Genomic DNA, 20,051 nt, shown 5'->3' on the forward strand with positions numbered 1-20,051 from the left:
GGTGGTATATGCAGGGGTGGTTCTAGACAATAGGAGGGGCAAGTGGGGCCAGTGTTTCTGCACTGAATGAAGTGAAATGTCAATGCAATTTGAGTTAAATTGATTCTTTTGCAATTGAGAAATGGTATTATTGGTTTTACATTTTAAATTTTATTTACCCTAATTTAATTTTAAAAAACAACTGAAATAGTTAGCTGTTACATCCATATCTACCAAAACATTTAAAATAAACTATTCATAATTAAGGAATATTATATATTTGTGACATATTTGAAATTACTCAGCAGCTTTAACATTCTGGCTTAAACATGGCTGTAAGCCTTCTACAACAAACCAAGATTTTGCCACCCTGGCGTCCTCTTCCACAACAACTTAGTCCCACTTTCCTCCTCTAAATAAAATAATGTATGACTGAGGAGACTCATCCAAGACCTACGACACAAAACTCTCCTCCTCTTACATGTTTACGCTGTCCATAGCGTTCCTTGACAGTGTTTCTAAGTGCTACTTGGTCCCAATGTAATTTCCCATTGGGAACCCACTAGCACTAAGTTGCTAACTGGTTAGCAAGATGCTTCCGACAAATCGTCCACAGCCAAACTTGCTTGCGAACTTTCTGCCACAACAATTCCCCCCCCCCCCTTTATAATCACTTTATTCACTTGTGTAGATTCGGGCACCACTCGGGAGAATTCAGAAATGCGATGGTTGGAACAGCCGCTTCCCTACGACTTTAAAGGTGTAGTGGAGGATGTTCTTTTTCCAGGTGGATCATCAGAATAAATAATTCTGATGATGTTTACGTAAGGCCGTCCTACGTGCTGTTGCCTATTTTCACTTACCGGTGGTGAGTCTGACATACTGATAAAATGTCAAATCTTCTCTTCGAAAGTAAGCTTGTATGAGCGATGCTAACAGCAGCTTTAAACAGAACGTGCACAAAGAGAAATGGGCTTGTGCGTGCTCTCTCACATGTTTAATAGGCGTTCCGTCTGAGGAGCAGGGTTATGCATGTGCATTTTTTTTTTTTTTTTTAAGTGAAGAGGGCAAGTAAAACTGATAAATTAAGCTGGAACAATTGAGGAGGGCAAAATATAGTAGGATTATTTACACCCCTACAGCAAAGCTTTTAAAATTCCAACCAAATGTTTTCTTGTAGAGAAAGAGAGCCTGTTTTTGAAATATCATTCCACTTTCTTTGTTTAAGTAATCTTAGATCAAATCACATCCTTCTTAAAATAGTTTGAGGATTAAAAGCTTTGATTAAAAAGCCTAGGTCTTTGTCCACTTTCAGGCTTCGGCTTATAATGTTACCTAGAGTCCAGTTTGTAAATGAGAGATGCCTTTTAGTGACCTGGTTTTTCTTCTTTTTTTTTATCATATGACAATGATAGTAATTGGCTGTGTCAGCCACTGGAGCAGCGGAAGAAAAGATGGCATAAATCTGTCAGCAGCGATTAGGCTGGAAGGTGGATGACATGCAACCCAAGAAGGATGACTTTAGAAATACAGCTTGTAGGCAGAATAAAATGACCTTAATAAAATCCTGCTTCCTTTAATAATAAAACAAATCAGGCCCAACATGGAGTATTTTTCTGTTCCTGTCTTTTTCAGTGCGTTGCCATGGCAAAGAAATGTGTTTGGGACAACATTGCTGTACTCGTGTTCAGTTTGGGGCTTAAATGTGTGAATAATCATCAAAAAAAGTTTATTAAAAACATGATATTTGAACTGAAACTAGTTTTTAGTCTGATGGCTATAGAGTTGTTTTTTTTGTCCCACTCTGTAAACATTTATGAGATAAACAAGTTTAATTTTGGGTTACAGATTTCTGACCTCATGGTGTTCGATATATGGGAAAAACTAATTTTTTCTGAGAAATAAAAAGTGCAGTGTATCCAGAAAGTTAAACAAAACAAAAAGGGGATGTTTCAAACACCTCAAGCAAAGTTTTGTGGGAGTGAAAGTAGTTTTTTCATTGCCTTTTTTATAGACCTTTAGGTAATTTTCTTAAATAGCATCAGAGCTTTTATTTAGATTATTTATTTATTCATAATATGCAGCAAATATTTTCTTTCTGTATACCCTTAACCAATTGATCTAAACCTCTGAATCTAAACTATGTTTATATTTCCTTAAATGATGTTCTTTTTAGACACTTATAGATTGAATCAAGCATAAAACAGGTCTAAATGTCAAACTGTTCTGTAGGTAAAGGATGTTTGGGAGTAGAAGGGTGGCCTGGTCCTGTTTACACCATTATGCTGTTACCTTCTCCTCCTGCTGACCTCAACTACACCCATCATTAAAAGTCAGGCTGTATACAGAAGTGGTCTTCATGTCAGCTTAATGTACTGATTACCATCAGTCATAGAGAATCTGTTTAACATTCATTTCTCTCTGTTTACACACTGTGAGGGGCGCTAGAAGCTAGCTAGCTAGTAGATTTGGATCATGTCTTCACTTCCATGAAAACTATAACAACTTATTCCCTTTTAGTCGAATAGTTTAGGTCAGATTTAGCCAAACTTTAATCTTTTTATTTTCTTGCCGGCTTCTTCACCAGCTGCACGTTGGCTTTTGTTACGCTGGTCCTCTTTATTAGCTTCCATTTTCTGCTGGATCCATGTGAAAATGAAAGCCCGTAGGGGCAGAAGTTATGATTTCCAAAATTACTGAGAATTGAAGCAAAAGTTCTCTTTGTAGGCATTGAAATTACACACTTCCTCTTTTATTTGATTATTACTTTTCTTCTTTCCCCTTGATCTTTAATTTTCCATAGAAGACATTAGATCCGTTTAAACTCCTCAGGAACACATTTATCAGCCAAAGTTTTATTCCTTATCCTCTAGACACTAGCATTGTATTCAATATAGCGGGTTTTCTTTTTACAGATCATCAGCTGATCACTCCTATGGCGACACAGCTGAAAAATCATTCCGGTAACAGATCTGAAGACCCTGATATTGTGGTTATATTTAATTGCAATTTTATTATTATATCTGGTAACAGAAGTAGAGAGGAGTAAGATATTTTTTGTAAACATTTTTGAACATTAGTCTTTCCCTTTCATTTTATTGAGTGTAGCCAAGTCCCCTCGCACTTCTCTACCCTCAGGGAGATGTGCAGCATGTGTGTCAGTCAGTGACACACTTGACCATTTTTTGAGAGGTTCTCTTTTGAAATGTTATCAGTAAAGGCTTGCACTGTCCCATTTTTTTTGCCCTTTTCTGGGCGACCTTCCAGTCGTGCAAGAATGTTCCGATCGGGCCAACTTTCAGCCTGATCGTGCGTCGTGTTGTGTAAAGGGGTCATGAGGGGTGATCAGCCTCTCACGATCACCTCCGATCAGGAATTGTGAGGTCGGGAGAAAATCAAACAGGTTTGATTTTCAGTCAACCGTTTTGGGCAAATGCTCAGAGGACATGGGCAAACAAGGACTCTTCTTCTTCTTCCTCTCAGACGAACCACAGAAAACACAGGAGCATGGCGGGGGTGCAGGCGAAATGGAGTTATTTCTGTAAAATTGACAGACCGTAGTAGCCACATTTGCTCAGCCATGTCTTTGTCCAAATACATCGTTGCCTTTTCTTTTTAGGGCTTTCAGCACAAAATTGCACAAATTGCCAAGGCAGCAAGTTCCACTCTAGTGAGCTTCATATTCCTCCTCTACTCATTTGGCATCCGGATAGACAAGTCTGAGTAGTGCCATCTCACTGCGGAGCTGAGTCCGACGTGGTTTTTAGACGTACAGTGTGAGCAGGTAGATTGCATCAGAGCGTTGTGCCGCACATACATTGTGAGCTGTGAACTCAAAATCGCACAGTGTATGCCCAGCTTAAGGTATGGAGAAACCTATCAGCAACAGTCCTGCCTGGTCTTGTTCAAAAAACCTGAGACCGCCCTGTAGGCAGCCCTGACCAAGACCGATGGAGGACTGCGTAAAAATGCTGTCAATACCAAGCCCAAGACTTTGGGGAGTGGTGGTTTAGTGGTCAGGGCATTGTGCTTGGAATCCTGAGTTTCTGAGTTCAAGCCCCACTCCCACAGACTGCCACTCTGGGTCCCTGAGCAAAGACCCTTAACCCCCACACTGCTCCCTTGGAGCCGCACAATGGCAGCCCACTGCTCCCCAAGGGGATGGGTTAAACGCAGTAAGTTCATTTCGTTACTCTGTACTACAGTGTAATGGCAATAAAATGCTGGAAAAGTCACATAATCACACCAGTCTGTGTTTGATCTCTCTAACTGATTCTACTGTTTGAAATACTTTTCAATAATGGAAAAGAAAAATATGAGACCAAGAACCTTAAAACATGGTCTCGAGACCCAGACGGATCTGGGGTACTATGACACTACCAGACACTAAATAAGAGGAATGGTTTTCCCAGCTGGCCCCTAGAGTGAAGAAAAGGCAGCTGTTGGACAGAGTGTTCATGTTCTTCTGCTTTCCTCTGCTACAGATGTCAGAGAGTTTACCTCTGGAGCAAACACTGTTTCCTTAGGATCTCTGCCACATTAACCCATGTTGTATAAATGTTCAAAGCTTTGATCCCAATTGATTAGTTGTGCAATGGATCCAGGAAGGTTATCCTAGGAAATCAAATATCCTGACCTTTTTTTTTTGGTTCATTCTTGAAGGATCGTGTGTCAAATATTAAGCTCTTGGCGAGCTTGAAACATGGAAAGTTATTTTCACACCGCGTGACTCATTGTTTAAAACACAGGCCAAGGTTGTCTGGTAACACAGCCAAACATGTCTGTCTTTCACATCACCTCCGCTACCTGTTTCTCCTCTGGACCTTTTACAGAAACGAAAAGCTAGATTTAGAGCCCAGAAATCCCTGAAGCAGGATTGTGCTTCAGGAATGCCACATGGAGCTGCTGCGTGCAGCAACAGGCGGGACTCTGTTTGAGCTGAGTAATCATTCTGGCTGTAAATTACTGGGGGGATTTGGTCACTACTTTTCCAGCTCGGGACTGTGGTAATGATAATCTAGGGCAAGGAGTATTTCATTAAACCATTCAGCTTAAAAATGCTCCTAACAGAGAGAGAGACTAAGAATATAACAGACAAGCTTAACAACTCTACTTTCTTGATTATTGATTAGTAGTAAAACACATCAGTGTCGTATATTTCTTAAAAGTGAACTGTATTGTGTATACAGGTGTGTGATGATCAAGTGCCCAGTTTCATTTACATTTTTCCGAATAATTTGGGTTTTCATGACATGTAAGGTGTAGTTACAGAATCACACCAGTCTGTGTCTGATCTCTAACTGATTCTAAAGACTTCAGAATCAGAAAAACTTTAATAATCCCAGAGGGAAATTACTTTTGTTACACACTCAAGTTACAGTTTTACATGATATATACACACATCCAACTATACAATAAAATAAAGATAAAAAAACTAAGAATAAAAAGAGATAAAATATATATACACATATAGCTCTTCTGTATATATATCTGTACGTATATCTATGCATATGTGCCTGAATCACTTGAGGGAGGCGTTATAGAGATTGATGACCACAGGTAGGAATGATTTCCTGTGGCGCTCTGTGGTGCATCTGGGTAGGAGGAGTCTTTCCACTTATATTCCAGCTTATTGAGATGCAATCAGACGGACGCTGTATCCTGAATATTTTCTGTACAATTCTGCACGTTTCTTTTGTCCCTATTTAAAATATCTATGAAAAACTAAAGTTTTAGACATCAATTAGCTTAGCAGCTGTTGAAAAAGGCCTTTTCTTCTCTGACATGTCTTATACTTTGCAGCTCTCACATGTCCACGCCCACTGTGGCACATTCCATTGTAATAACTATAATCGTAAAGACATTAAAGCTAAAAACGGCGATTATAAACTCTTTTCGCCAACATAATTTGAGTTTATGTACCTTCATTCAAATCTATAAAATACATTTTTTTTATTTACTTCCTTACCATTCTTTTAACTTCTTGGGTCATTTTTTGACTCATCGGTATTTACTTAAGAAGTGATAAAATCATTAACAGACCCTCTGAAAGGGTTTTAATTGCATAGTACATTAGAGCTTTTGCCTTTATCAACTCAATTATTTATGAAATAGCTTTTTTTTTTAACTAGAGAACTTTTTAGAACCATTGATCAACCTATTTCTGCCTTTTATTTAGCCTTGTTTTTTTCACTCTTCGACTATTCAGTTGTGCAGACAACTGTGCTTGTGTTTGTTTGTGTGGTTGATGCAGCATCATTACTGAGGTTGGCGGTGAGGCGAAAGTGAAGAGACATCACTGAGGGAGCATCTCTCTCTGTTCCACAGAGCTCACACAGACCGTATTGCTTCTGGCCCCGGATAAAATTTTTTTAGCTTCCGATAAAAACATTGCCTTTACTCAGAAACGATAGATTTTTCACAGCTGCTTGAACTGAAACTCAGCTTTTTCTGATTCGTTGGAAGTTTCCTGGTAATGATTTTCGTTTGTGTTTCAGATGTGGAAGTTGGAATGAGTGTGGGCCTTTTTATGACTAGCCATTGGATAGACATGTGGGAAAAACAGACTTCTCTCTCTGCACAAGAGGGAACAATGGAATAAGAAAACGTAGCATATCTCATGTTCAGCTCTCTTGTAGATCAAACACATTTTTAATCGGAAATATTTCTAACTGCTCCTTCCGCCTCCTGTTGATTTTATTGAGAAGCAGACATAACAGCTACTAATGACTGAATTAACAGGAAATACTGTGTTAAACACAGTACAGAAACATGGTATCCTTGTGCAAAACAACTCCACATTTATTCACAACTAAAGAAAAAGTCCTGAAGACATTTTATCAGAACTACATTCAACTTTTATATTTTTATGTTTCCATTTCTCTTCTTTTTATGATTTCTGCATCAGCTGCACCTTAATGCAGCATAAAAAGTTATGCTTTAATGTGCCAACATATTTGCAGTACAGAACTTTTTCCTTTCAAATAAAAAAAAACTGTTTAGTTGCAACTTTAAACCTGTGAAATTTAGCTTTTTCTTAATTGGATTGAACAATGATGAAAACAGACCCCCAGGGATTTATTTACATTGCATATGATAAAAAAGAGCCCAATAACAAGTAGACGGGTTTATTTCACTGTGCTGTAGACCTTTTTAGAGCTCGAGCTTCTAAAGTATCCCTGATTGCTGAACAGTTTAGTTACAGTAGATGAACAAAAAGTCTTGGTTTTAGGACATTCCTCATAGAGACCTGATCAGATAGCCTGTCATGGATACTTAAAAGTAAATTATGATATATACGTTGAGTATTGGGTGTTTTATTGAGTTATGTCTTTCTGTTATTAAAGGTTACTGAAGCGGGGAAAAATGAGAAACTCTCTGTTTTTGATCTGCATTTTTCTGTGCTGCTGGTCGACACATGGGGAAGTCTTCACCTCCATTGGTAGGTTATAGTCACTTTATTTCTTTTTTTCTATTCTGATGGCTATTTTAAATGTTAAGTATTTATTCCTGTTTGCCTTTTTTGCTCATACCTCCTCTTAAAAATATTTTAACTTTATTTTAGGAGTATTATAATTGGTGAAAGGTTTGAAGAAAACCACCTTGTCCAAAACGATTTTTTTTTCTTTTTGTGAAGAAACAGATATTTGATTAATAGATTAATTAAACAAATGTATCAATTAGGGAAACAATCTCAGTAGATGGCCCGCAACACGCCCATGAATTATACATGCAGTTTTTAATGGCACAAGCTGTTTCCTGCTTGTTATTTGGGATCTTGAGATCAGGCATTTGTTTTAAGTAAGCTTAGATTAGAAAATGACACTTTGTTTAAAAGATACATAATTTTAAATACCAGCTGCTTAATGTGAAGTAATCTCTTGATGTCATCTTAAAATAAGATAAAACTCCTATTAAAAAAATGGTTTATACTTCCCTTCTGTTTTGTGTGTTTACTTTAGTTTATCTATATACGTCTTTAATTTGTTATCCTGTTGGATGAAAGAGTATATTGTCCAATGTGCATTTGCTCTTTTCTGATTTATTACACTGCTTGCATTTATTCCCCGCTTGCTTTCTCCTCCTTAAGTTAGTCAGACTCGCATGCCTTGCTGATATATTCACTACAGTCTTAAGAGGGTTTGGATTAATTTAGGCTGTGGTTTGCTTAATATTCCTACACTGTCACAGCTGTACAGTATCAAAGGTTGGATTTATTTTACAACCTAGTAAAACAATTTGACCAAAAGGAAAGTCGTTAAAAAAGGATAAAGACATCAAAAACTGGATGAAGTAGGTCATCTTTCCCTTAATCCTAAAGACAAAGTGATGGTGCTATATTAAGTTGTTTTTACACCAACTGACCAATAATATATTTCTCTATATCTCTTTTTTACTCTGTAGGTCAAATGACTAATTTGATCTACACAGAGAAGGAGCTGGTCCAGTCTCTGAGGGAATACATCAAAGCTGAGGAGTCAAAGCTGGAAGCGGTCAAAAGGTACCTCATAAACTGTGACTTAAAAATTACCCTCTGAACCTAGTAGTTCAGAAGGTAATGTACTACAAGTTTTTAATTTTTCTTATTTTAAGAAGACAGTTCCTTTTTTTTTTTTTTTTTTTTTACACTGTATTTTCTAAAGTGCTCACACTTATAAAACCTCACTAGTTTAAGTCATGTTACAACCTCCAACCTGAACGTATTAAAATGTATTTTTTTCTCTGGTAGACCGACAAAAAGCATTATCTTAAATAATATGATATTTTGTTTTTATTTACTTATGCAGGAAATCCAGTGCAACATATTACCTTTAGAAGACTCTTAATTTGTCAAAAATTACATTTGATCTGAGTGTAATTACAGCTGAGATTACGGCAGAATATTTAAATAAAAACACCACCTTATCTAGTACGGGTGACAGGTTTTAAACGGCCTATTAGCAAACTAAAACACAAAGCTCATGCTGTGTACGAACTGCAAAATGGCGAAATACTGAGACTAATCAACCAATAAGGATCAGGCTGCTTTGCATCCTCCCACTACAAAGCCTCATCTTTAGTTCTTCAGTCTGACCTGTGCCTGGTTTTTACAGTGGAGTAACAATGGGGGGAGCTTTCCTTTAAAAGGATCCTTAAGGCTCCAACAGTGAAAAAGAACATCAGGACTAAACTGTGTCCCTAAGCTCACAGGTTAGTCAAAGAGAGCATTATTTAGAGAAGCTACCAAGGTCTGATGTTAGGAAGAGGTGCGCACCTCAGCTGGAGCATCTTTCTAAATGAGAGCAGTTGATCATCTATAGGCCCCATAAAACCCTTTTTATTTTTTCCCAAATTCCGTTTTTTCCGTTTCAATTTTTGCGAATTCAGTTTTTTTACCCTTTACTGTTATTTCAGTCGTAAAAAGAATGTGCTTTTAATGTGAATAATTAAAATGTACATAAATAAAATAGGAATGACCTGAAATTTATTGAGGTAAAAAAAACACATTTTCTCAGTACTTTTACTGCATGATGCAACATAACACTGCACTCTAAGTACTTACAAATTATTAATGGTTATAAACCAAAGATTATAAATAAAAGTGCTCCATTAGCTTTTTCAAGTAAAAAAATAAAATAGGACCTCTCATTTTCAGAATTATAAAGTATTTCATAAAGAATCATATTTTCTATACAGTACATTAAAGTGCATAAAAAACAAGGCAAAATACAACAAGTATGTAAGCAAGTGTTTCTCAACTTTTTCGCTGAAAGGGGAGCTGTGGAGAGCCGCTTCGCCATTTTTTTCAATGTTTTGATGGGGGAGGGTGAGTGGAAATGACAGAGCGGGGGATGCAAATCTGTGTCACCAAGATTTGCATCCCCCGGTGTGCATTTCCCCCTGACATACGTTCTTCTCTCACTAAAAAACAGAATTTCATGTCAAATGTTGAAATTCCGCGTTTACACTAGATTCTGGGTTAATTTGCCAATTCCGCGATTCCGTTTATAGGGATATAAATATAAATATATATAAATATATATAAATTATAGGGCCCTACATCTACTCCGCGTACCTTCAGTTTATTAACGAGGCAAGAAAACCAACATTAGATGTTTTGTTGTCATTGGGTATAAACCAGAGAACAGGAAAATCCTGGTGACCTGAAACCTACGGAAATTAGATCACCCAGAAATATACAGAATGTATCAATATTGTGTAAACATGTGTATTGTAGTTTAATTAACTACAGTACAAACCCATACCTTGGTTTCTTAACGAAAACAGGCTTTTCTTTTTTCAATGCATTTTAGTCCCATTTTAACACTGTTTAAGATATGTTTTCTGTTTAATTAATTTGCTCTTTTTGGAATCTTTGTGAATACCTTCTTTTTGTTTATTAGTTGGGCTAGCAAACTTGATGCTCTGACCAGAATATCCACGTCTGACCCTGAGGGCTATCTGGCCCATCCAGTGAACGCCTACAAACTAATGAAAAGGCTGAACACGGAGTGGTCTGAGCTGGAGAACCTGGTGCTTCAGAATCCATCGGATGGTAAGAAAGTATCTCCGTTCACCGGAGAATGATTCTGCCTCTATGTGACACAGTTAGTAGTTACACCAAGTATTCTTAAGGCTGACTTATACTTCGAAACTTGGTCGTCTGCGTAGGTGTCGCAGTGAACATTGAGACACCGCTTCCTCAGACACTCAGCTGCACCTCCCCCAAATTGTAGGTGACTGCAGACAGTGCTGCAGACAGGAGACCTCTTATTGGTGCAATCTACATCCGCTCTACACTATGCGTATCTCCTGTTTGTTTCGATTGCGGAAAACGACTCATGAAGATGGACCAGCTAAGAGCGAGCTGCGCGAGAACGCTGGGACCCTTTTTCCACCTGGATCGCCCTCATGTCCCCCGGTTGTCGCACAAACTTGCGATATTTCCTCAGCACCTCGGCCGTATCTAGACCTACAGCTAGTTTGTGATTGTCCCCTTTTGCCTTGTGGCGTGGAATAACACAGCATAGACCACGTTTCAAAATTGAGCATAAATCAAAAATGTCTTCATCATACCTGCAACAAGCTCCCTGCGACACACTGCTGCGGGAGTATAACCAGCCCTTTAGACTTAATCCTCTTTCATGATACACATTTTATTGAATTTAAAAGCTTGTATAGACAAATCTTGTTCAATTTTCAGCATTTTCATACAACACATTTCATTTCATGTAGAAAACAGCATTTTTTTGCTTAAAAAAACCCAGAAATCCAGAAGGGATGTAAATGGAGCAATCAGAGCTTTGGCTGTTCAGCTTTGCTCGAGGGTTCCTTTCCAACTTTGACTGCAGCTGGTCCTCATCTGAGCATATTTTAGCTGCGTTCTCTCTTTGGGTGTGTGTGCATGTTTAGGCAAAGGCTCTTATCTGTTCGAGACAGCCAAACAGAGCATGAGTGGAATAAAAAAAAAAAAAAAAAAAATCTGTCGACGTGGCCATTAGAGCAAGAAGCTTTGAAATGTCACTGCTACTACTAATGCAATCAAACAACGTACCATCATCCAAAAAGGGGAGCTTCGATCGAGGTGTCAGGTGTGACACCTCTCTTTGCTCAACCGTCTAAACATATTAGGAATGTGAAAGTTTTGGCTCATACTCTAGAAACCTCTCTGTGCAGGACTGTACTGACTCCAGCTGCTGCTGATGTGTTGTGAATCACTAACTAAACTAAACTCTTCAGTTTGTGCTTCAGTCCTCTCAAGGCTGTTTTTTTTGTTGCTACTTTTGCTCTATTTTCCACCACACTTTTCTCTTCCACTTAACTTTATTTGCTTAGATACAGCCTTCTGTGAACGGACTACTCCTTCGGTAATGCTCGTGTGTCGCTTACCCCAACTGTCATATCAGCAGACTTCCCTATAACTGCAAAGGCCATAGCTGTCATAGATTATGAAAATGCTAACAATATTGATCTTTGGTCCTGCTGTTATTTGGGGTTTTTGTTAGCTTTGATCCTTCGTGTAAAAGTTAGATGAAAATGAATAATTTAAATGTATTTCTCTGTTTAAATAATCTAAATATGGCACTTTTTGTCCAATACGAAAGAAGTTTAAAATCAATCCACAAGCCACTGGACTTTTTTTTTAAGTTTAAAGACGTTTTGCTTCCTATCCAGGAAGCTTTTTCTATTCAAAATGTGAGAATTAGTGTTCAGTTTGAAGCTTAATATAGTAGCCCAAAAACTTATTTTGGAGAAGATGAGAAGATGCAATTTCAAACCAGAAGAATGGGTCCGCCCCTTAGAAAGGAGGAGTCATTTGGGTTCTTTGTTAGCCTGCAATATCAGATACTGGTCTATGCCTCTGAAAGGGGGGTTGTTGGGGGCAATGTTGGCCTAGCTGCCCAGGTGATATGTTTTTCCCCCCTGCATTTGGGTGGGTGGGAAGCGAAACGTCTTCAAACTTGGAAAAAAAAGTCCATTGGATTGTTTTTGTTATGTTCTGTAGGATGAGTTATACAGAAATATCTCATTAGGTTCATGTTTCAGACTCTGGTTGCTAAAGTACTGCTCCACAGATAAAACTACAGAGTAACAAATCCAACTGGTAAAGTTCAAGCAGTACTGACGGCCAGTCACGTTCTTCTTCTATCACATATTTGATCTATAAATCCAAGGCTATAAGAGGAACATATTCTGCTGTCTATCACGAAAAACATAGAGACCACTAATACCTAAAGAAATTTATTTTCATTACATTTACTGACAAAATCAGTTGTAATATCTAACTTCTATTTCAAGAAAAAAAAAAATCAACAACCTACCAAGTTCTGCTATCTATACAGAAAAATAAAGGTATTTGTCTTTTTTAAAGCAGTAAATCCCCTATTTGTGATCCTGTTGTTTAAAAGAGCCACGCTGTTTTCACAGGCTTCATCAGCAACATGTCCGTACATAGGCAGTTCTTTCCTGATGCTGAAGATCAGACTGGTGCTGCCAAGGCTTTGATGCGTCTTCAGGACACATATCAACTAGATTCAGAAGCGTTCTCCAAAGGAAAGCTGCCAGGTAACCAAATGGTTGGAAACTGTGTGATTTATGCTGTCTTAATCTCCCCAGTTTCTACTTAAAGTGACTGTGGCTTAAATGAGGAGTTTGGATTGGTTATTAAAGTAGAGATGTGCTGATCTACAGTAGTAGCTATTCAAAATTTCCCCACTGTCCTTGATGGGCCCTTGGCTGGTCCTTGTTTGTCCCCTACAATTCCTTTGTAGGGGACAAACAATTCAACCAGATCATACAGTTGGATTGGTTCAAAGTCTTTGATCTTAGGAAAACCAGCTGATTGCATCGACTCATTGACTCGAAAGCGATCCTCACACCAAGCATGCTTGTAGTGACTGTTTAGAGGAAAACTCCCTTTTAACAGGAAGACACCTCCAGCAGAACCACACTCGGTGTGAGCGGCATAGAAAAAGAAGCAAAAGGCAACTGCCAATCATCTCCACAGGCAGCCCCGTCCATGAAACACACAGCCAGGCAGAAGAGCTCCAAGCCAGCTCCCATGTCAGAGGATGAAAGAGAGCACATCCAGTTTGTCACAGTCAGAGAAACAGGAATACACTGAAAAAAAGGCCAAGCTCCAACATCTATAAACAAAGACGTTGATGGTAGCATCACGGCTTATATTTCTCTCTAGGATGATGTCACAGCCAAACAGGAAATTACCAGATAAAGCTACTATGATAAGGTTAGAGGTTGAGCCAACAATCACTGAAGAATAAGGGAGATGTAAAGGGGTCAGTATTTCCTCTTGCAGTATAAGCATATAGCAGCACAAATGAAAAATAATATCTCAGAATAACCTACTAAGTATATTGGGTGAGGTATAAGAAAGGTAGAGCCACAGCACAGTCAAGGTAGAGCCAAGCACTTTTTCTTAGTCAGATAGAAGGCAGGATTTTTAATTCTGTCCATTTTTCTTAAATTAAAACAGATAAAATTTTCTTTGGAAAAAAGTAATCCATTTTTTAAAATGTGTTTGTGGGAAATGTTTTCTGATGACACTATTATTGGAATATTGAATAAGTTTCCTTATATTCCCTCTCAGGTGTTCATTCTAACGCCGTCCTAACTGTGGACGATTGCTTTGACATGGGAAAGACAGCCTACAATGACGCCGACTATTACCACGCCGTTCTGTGGTTTCAGCAGGCTCTGAAGCAGCTGGATGCTGGAGAGGAAGCTGTGGTCCCCAAAGCAGAAATCCTGGACTACCTGAGCTACTCTGTTTACCAAATGGGGGACATTGCTCGAGCTATTGAGCTCACACGCCGGCTAGTGTCCATCGGTAAGTCACAAGGCAACAAACCATCTTTTTAGCTAAAAGGCGGTTTCCATTAATAAACACAGCCCCTACCCAGCCCAGCAAACAATATGATCACAGCCACCAACTGTGATGCAAAGACTGGTAGTTTTTCTCTCCAAATCCCAAACCACCTTGGTATCCGGGTTAAGCTGTTGCTCGGTGCTCACCAGTGCAGCAGGGTGTTGTCCACTCTGAAAGTCGGTGGTTTTAAACTGTGATTTCTGCTCCACAGACTCTGAACAGCTGCAGGCCATTCATTGTGAGCTGTGGTGTCCTTGGTTACATGTGAAGTGAGAGGGACTGACAAGAGGGAAAAAATAAATATACTTTACTCTGGCTTAAATAATAACATTACTTAGCTTTAACATCAAAACTTTTCTTACTGCTTTCCGCTTCCACTTTCAGTGCATCTGAACTGAATCAGCAGAAAATCCAACAGTATTTTATTTTATTTTTATTTTTTAAGTTTTTGATGTGGGATTCATGTAGGAAGACAGTGATTTGACAATCTCCACTTTCTGTGATCACCCATATTAATAATGCACAAACCTTTAGGTCAGATATGTAATGCTCAGTTAATGGGAGTGTTTTGAAATATTCAGGGATTAAAGATATTTTTTTTAAAAAGTAGAGAATAATGGAGAAACTGAAAAAGGGAATAATACTTGTAGAGAATTATGAGGATATAGAGATAAACTCCTGGTTATATGTTCATTTAATCTGTTCAGTGTGTAGCTCCAAATAACATTTTTATGTGGTTTTTTTTTTGTACAATTATGTCTAAAATGATAATATGTTATAGCTTCATAGATGTGGCAAAACAAATTCAAAATTCTAAGCTTTCTTGGCATCTTTCTGGGTCTTTCCTCGCAGTTTTCCTGAGGCTTTCATGTTCTTTATATTAATATCGAAATCATATCACACTGACAGAGAAATAAATTGTGATATATTTGCCACATTGTCCCTCCTAACACAAGCATATTTACAAAGAAGTCATCCCCCCATTTATTGCCATTTTCTCCCGCCATTAGATCATAAAGATAAATTAAGATCTCACCGACACCATATTCAAATGTCTACTTTTTCATCTCTCCATAATGACCAGTTATGTATTCAACTTAAAGCTCTAAAAAGGAAAAACAATTATGTCAGTATAATCTTGCATTGTCCACTTGATAGCGCCATTGAGCAAATAAAGGATGCAAATGCAATGGCTCAGGTGTTGTGGAAAACCTCAGCTTTTTTTTAAGAGGCTTCCTTTTTTTCCATCCCCTAAATTTGTATTGATTGTATAGTTTATGTTCAAATCAATAATTATTTAATTTAGCCTATACATTAGAGCATAACCATAAACATTTTTTTCCATATAAATATTTATATGTTCCAGCTTCAGGGGGTTATACTTCAGCCTCTAAATCATGAGGCTGCAACACATGTAGCATTTCCAAAAGGTGAAGTATGGAATCACCGTACCAGCGTGTTGTTTGATGATGATGCTGCTCCTGTTTGAAGCATTTATGTAAAGCACTGAATAGCTTTGGAGGTAATACAAACCATCTACAGGAACTGGTTTGCTTTTGTCAGGAGAAACGCTTAGATTAGTTTGATACAGGGTCAGATGGTGTCTGTCTGTTCCGTACAATTTCCCCAGAAACCCCAAAACAAACTTTGGCTAAATCTATTATATATAGTGTATTTGCACCCTAGCAGTGTGTAAATGACATGACAGGAGCACACCTTCATGCTTCAAAGCTTCGATCAAGCATAAGCCACAAGTTTTTTATAACATTTTTACTTCACCTTCTCTAATAAATATTGCCAGTTATCCTAGCATGTATCCTGCTAAGGATAAAGTGTGAAATATAATTTTTTTTCCCCTCCACTTTCCCATAGTGGTAGCAAGGCCTTGGACACCTCCCCCCTGTATGATATCTATGTGTTGTTTTTCTAGGTATTTTCTTTTTATTGGATGGGCTGTACCAAAACTGCATTTCCCTTTAGGATTAATAAAGGATGATTGAATTGAGTTTGTATTAGGAGGTGACATTTTTGGTCAAACTTTCTTAAAGCTTAACTGTTATTAGTAGAGTTATAAATGTTCATTAAATTCATTAAAATAGTTTTCAAATATAATGTTTTTCTTCCTTGTTAAGTTACTATAGAGCTACTAAAGGGTCAAGCATGTTTTCCTACTAAAATTCTCTCAGAAAAGTATTTGTTGAACAGTTACTTTTCCATACAGAATTTATGCCTGTTTAACATTTGCCACAAGAGGGCTCACTTGTTACATCAAACAGTTCTCTCCTTTATTTTGAAAACATATAAGATTGAGACAAAATATTGGCCAAGGCTACTGAAATATACATCAGTGAAAAAAAAAGAGATTCTCAAATAGTAGTTTTATTTCTGATCAATTGCACTATAAAGCTCTTATAGTGCAATTGCAACTCTTATAAAGTGACAGATTATAATAGACTATAATTTAGACTTCTGCCACTTATAACTTATGTCTTTTTATACACACAGAGTATATACAAAATCAAATTTAATTAAGTACAGCTTTTTAAGACAGGAAAAAAACTCTTACCCCTTTTAGCATTTTCTAACGGCAGTCTCATTTCCTTACTTATTGTTAAAGAAAAGTAAGGTAGATATGAAAATGTGCACTTGTCAGATTTGCAGGTTTTCTAATGTTAGTTATTCTTTTTTTATACTGACAGACCCGACTCATGAGAGGGCAGGAGGAAACCTTCGCTACTTTGAGCGACTGCTTTTCAAACAGCTTAATGAGATGAACCAAACCTATCAGCCTGCCTCTGAAGAACCCATCCAGCTTGGGACCTACACTCGACCTAAGGACCATCTGCCAGAAAGAGAGGCCTATGAGGCTCTGTGCAGGGGGGAGGGGCTACAAATGGTGAGGCATTGATGAGCTTTACACTTTATTGTACAAACCTATTGGTGAGTGACCTTTCAAAGCATCTGTGTCTCTATCAGAGAGAGAAGTGAAAACAGTATTATACCAAGAAACTAGAGCCAACCTGAAAAGGCCTCAATTGGCCTCATCGATTTTCTTTCTTGTTTTGTTTCTGTCACTAACTGATGTCTGAAAGGCAAAGGGCTGGGTGAATTCTGCAGACTTGCTTGGAAATCCTTTGCTACCAATTATTGACTTACCTTAGTGTTGACTGTTGAAGGTGAAGAAGCTGGAGCTGGGAGCCACAATGTGATAAAGAATTATCTCAGTTGTAAAAAGAAAAAGGGAAGATTCTACAGGTCAATATACAACACTTGGTGTGTATTTATGTTCTGGGTGGGATGTTCCCCTCAAAAATGTACCTATTTATGGAGGGAGTCACCACCTCTTCTCAGTCTTCTGGTCCAAAAGGTTTTAGCGGTGCTAGACCAGGAACATACTGGTGTACTACATTGACTGGATAAAGGTTGGACAGTGTTGCTTTAATTCACATATCTGCTTTAAGCATCAATGAAAATACACAATAATTAGCAGAATAGCTTTTATCCGCTGTCCTGAGGACACATAAAAGATATTTAGTTCCTCACACATACCCCTGTGTTAAAGGAATAGTACACCCAAAACATGATTAGCCTTCATTTTCTACTCATCCCCATGCTGAACAACACTCTGGAGTACTTTTTTGATATCTCAAATGCATCTGGAGATCTGGGAGGCTTCTTGCTGTCTGCTGGCATTCAAATAATGGAGGTCTGTGACGCCCGAGACAGAAAGGTCCATAAAAGTCTACAAAAAACGTGTCAATATCCCTCCATACTGCTCGTCCAATGTATTCCAAGTGTCCTGAGTGGGTAGCATCCAGAATTTACCCGAAACGAAGTCATTTAGAATGTTTTTAGAGCATAAACAGTAGTGTATAGGATTTCCTGAAAGCGCGCGCCCGCACGTTCACGACGCTACGGAAGCCGGCAGATCAAACCAGATGAAAGTGCGCATTCAGCATCTGCTCTGCCGATAATGCAAGCGTAGAAGAAGAAATGTGCTGTTTACCTGTGCAAAGAAAGAAACAACGAAAGAAAAATGTCTGAGGACTTCAGTGTTAAGGAAGAGCATGAGTTCTTTGCCGAGCTAAATGCGCACTTTCATCCGGTTTGGTCTGCCGCGGTTTCCGTAGCGTCGTGAACGCGCTTTCAGGAAATCCTATACACTACTGTTTATGCTCTAAAAACATTCTAAATGACTTTGTTTCGAGTAAATTCTGGATGCTACCCACTCAGGACACTTGGAATACATTGGACGAGCAGTATGGAGGGATATTGACACGTTTTTTGTGGACTTTTATGGACCTTTCTGTCTCGGGCACCGTAGACCTCCATTATTTGAATGTCAGCAGACAGCAAGAAGCCTCCCAGATCTCCAGATGCATTTGAAATATCAAAAAAATACTCCAGAGTGTTGTTCAGCATGGGGGTGAGTAGAAAATGAAGGCAAATCATGTTTTGGGTGTACTATTCCTTTAAGAGTATAAATCCAGCCTGCCTTTTTATGGAGCAATGGCCAAAAGATTTTTAATGAACTTTGTCTATGCTGTGAAAACAAGAGTAAGCTTTACCTTTTTTTTTTAACCAATAGGTCAAGATAATAGATTCTGGTACACCGGATTCTGGTCATATACGATTAGTTGGTATCATGCTGTGTTGACTTTTAATGAAGACTCACATGGAGGTGAAATGTTTGCTTGTTCGTTTCTCCACGTAATTTGCACCTAAAAGTTGCGCTTTTTTTCAATGGTCCTTATAAATACTATTTTCTTTCTGCCATTTTGTGTCATTGTAAAGAAATTTTTTACTTTTATATCGTTTAAACTTGTTATAAATAAATCCCCAAAAAAATTATACCTCAATGAGCAGTTAAAGAAATCTTCAACAAAAAACAAACAAACAAACAAACAAAACACTAAGATTTCATTTCAAGAAAAATAAGTTATAGTAGCTTCATTTTAGGTATGGGCCAAGTTGGAAAATATTGTGGCCGATTTCCATGAAGAGACAATCTAAAGCACCAAACCTCAGTAATATACTTTTTCTTTTTTATTCTGCAATTTTGCACCCTGTCCAGCAGATGGCGCCTAAGGCAGTCGCATGTGTAGCGAAGCAGGTGTTCTGTCAGAGCAGCATACCTCGTCAGACCAGTATACCCATAGTAATATGTATGTGCTCATGCAGAAAGGGACATTTAAACAACTTCTGTTACATTTGCAGATCAGTATGATAATCAGACAGGTCAACTGGTACATCCGGGTGCGAAGTACGCAAACAAAGAAAGCAAGCCTGTCTGTGTTTAAAGAAGTGTAGCTTTATATTCTGTTTAGCTCAGACTAAAACTTTTTGTTTATTACATCCCTCTTGAATACACTATTCTACTTAAATTTCGGTATGCTTTTCTGGTATGCCTGTATGTTTACCTTCAACTACGACTTTTTGTTAATCATATCACGTATAAATAAAGTCTCCTAATATGGAGGTCTTCAACAGGGAGGTACTGCATCAGGGTCACGAAAGTTTTGGTTGATTAGACTTTTTTTTTTTTTTATCTATTTAAATGTCTTTAAATCCACATTAATATGAATTCAACGAACTGTGGTAAACAGATATATGGAGGCAGAAGATGTCTTTCAGTCATCAATGCACACACTCAGTTAGAGCTGGGCGATATGGCGATATATATCGTGAGGACGAGAGAAACATGTCT

At 38.1% G+C, this 20,051-nt stretch overlaps 1 protein-coding gene across 3 annotated transcripts in view; it reads left to right on the forward strand.

Annotated features, from left to right (window-relative positions):
• The window catches only part of p4ha2 (procollagen-proline, 2-oxoglutarate 4-dioxygenase (proline 4-hydroxylase), alpha polypeptide 2), a 47,784-nt gene that overhangs the window by 1,212 nt on the left and 26,521 nt on the right, over window positions 1-20,051 (forward strand). For all 3 annotated transcript variants that reach the window (XM_038302222.1, XM_038302220.1, XM_038302221.1), the window contains exons 2-7: window positions 7,326-7,420; window positions 8,383-8,479; window positions 10,362-10,513; window positions 12,886-13,023; window positions 14,066-14,305; window positions 17,044-17,240. In XM_038302222.1, the coding sequence (XP_038158150.1) occupies window positions 7,345-7,420; window positions 8,383-8,479; window positions 10,362-10,513; window positions 12,886-13,023; window positions 14,066-14,305; window positions 17,044-17,240 (900 nt within the window). In that variant the 5' untranslated portion in view covers window positions 7,326-7,344. The remainder of the gene's footprint in view (window positions 1-7,325; window positions 7,421-8,382; window positions 8,480-10,361; window positions 10,514-12,885; window positions 13,024-14,065; window positions 14,306-17,043; window positions 17,241-20,051) is intronic.

Source organism: Cyprinodon tularosa, unplaced genomic scaffold (genome assembly GCF_016077235.1).
Source record: "Cyprinodon tularosa strain WSP-4 unplaced genomic scaffold, ASM1607723v1 ctg484, whole genome shotgun sequence".
Classification (NCBI taxonomy): domain Eukaryota; kingdom Metazoa; phylum Chordata; class Actinopteri; order Cyprinodontiformes; family Cyprinodontidae; genus Cyprinodon; species Cyprinodon tularosa.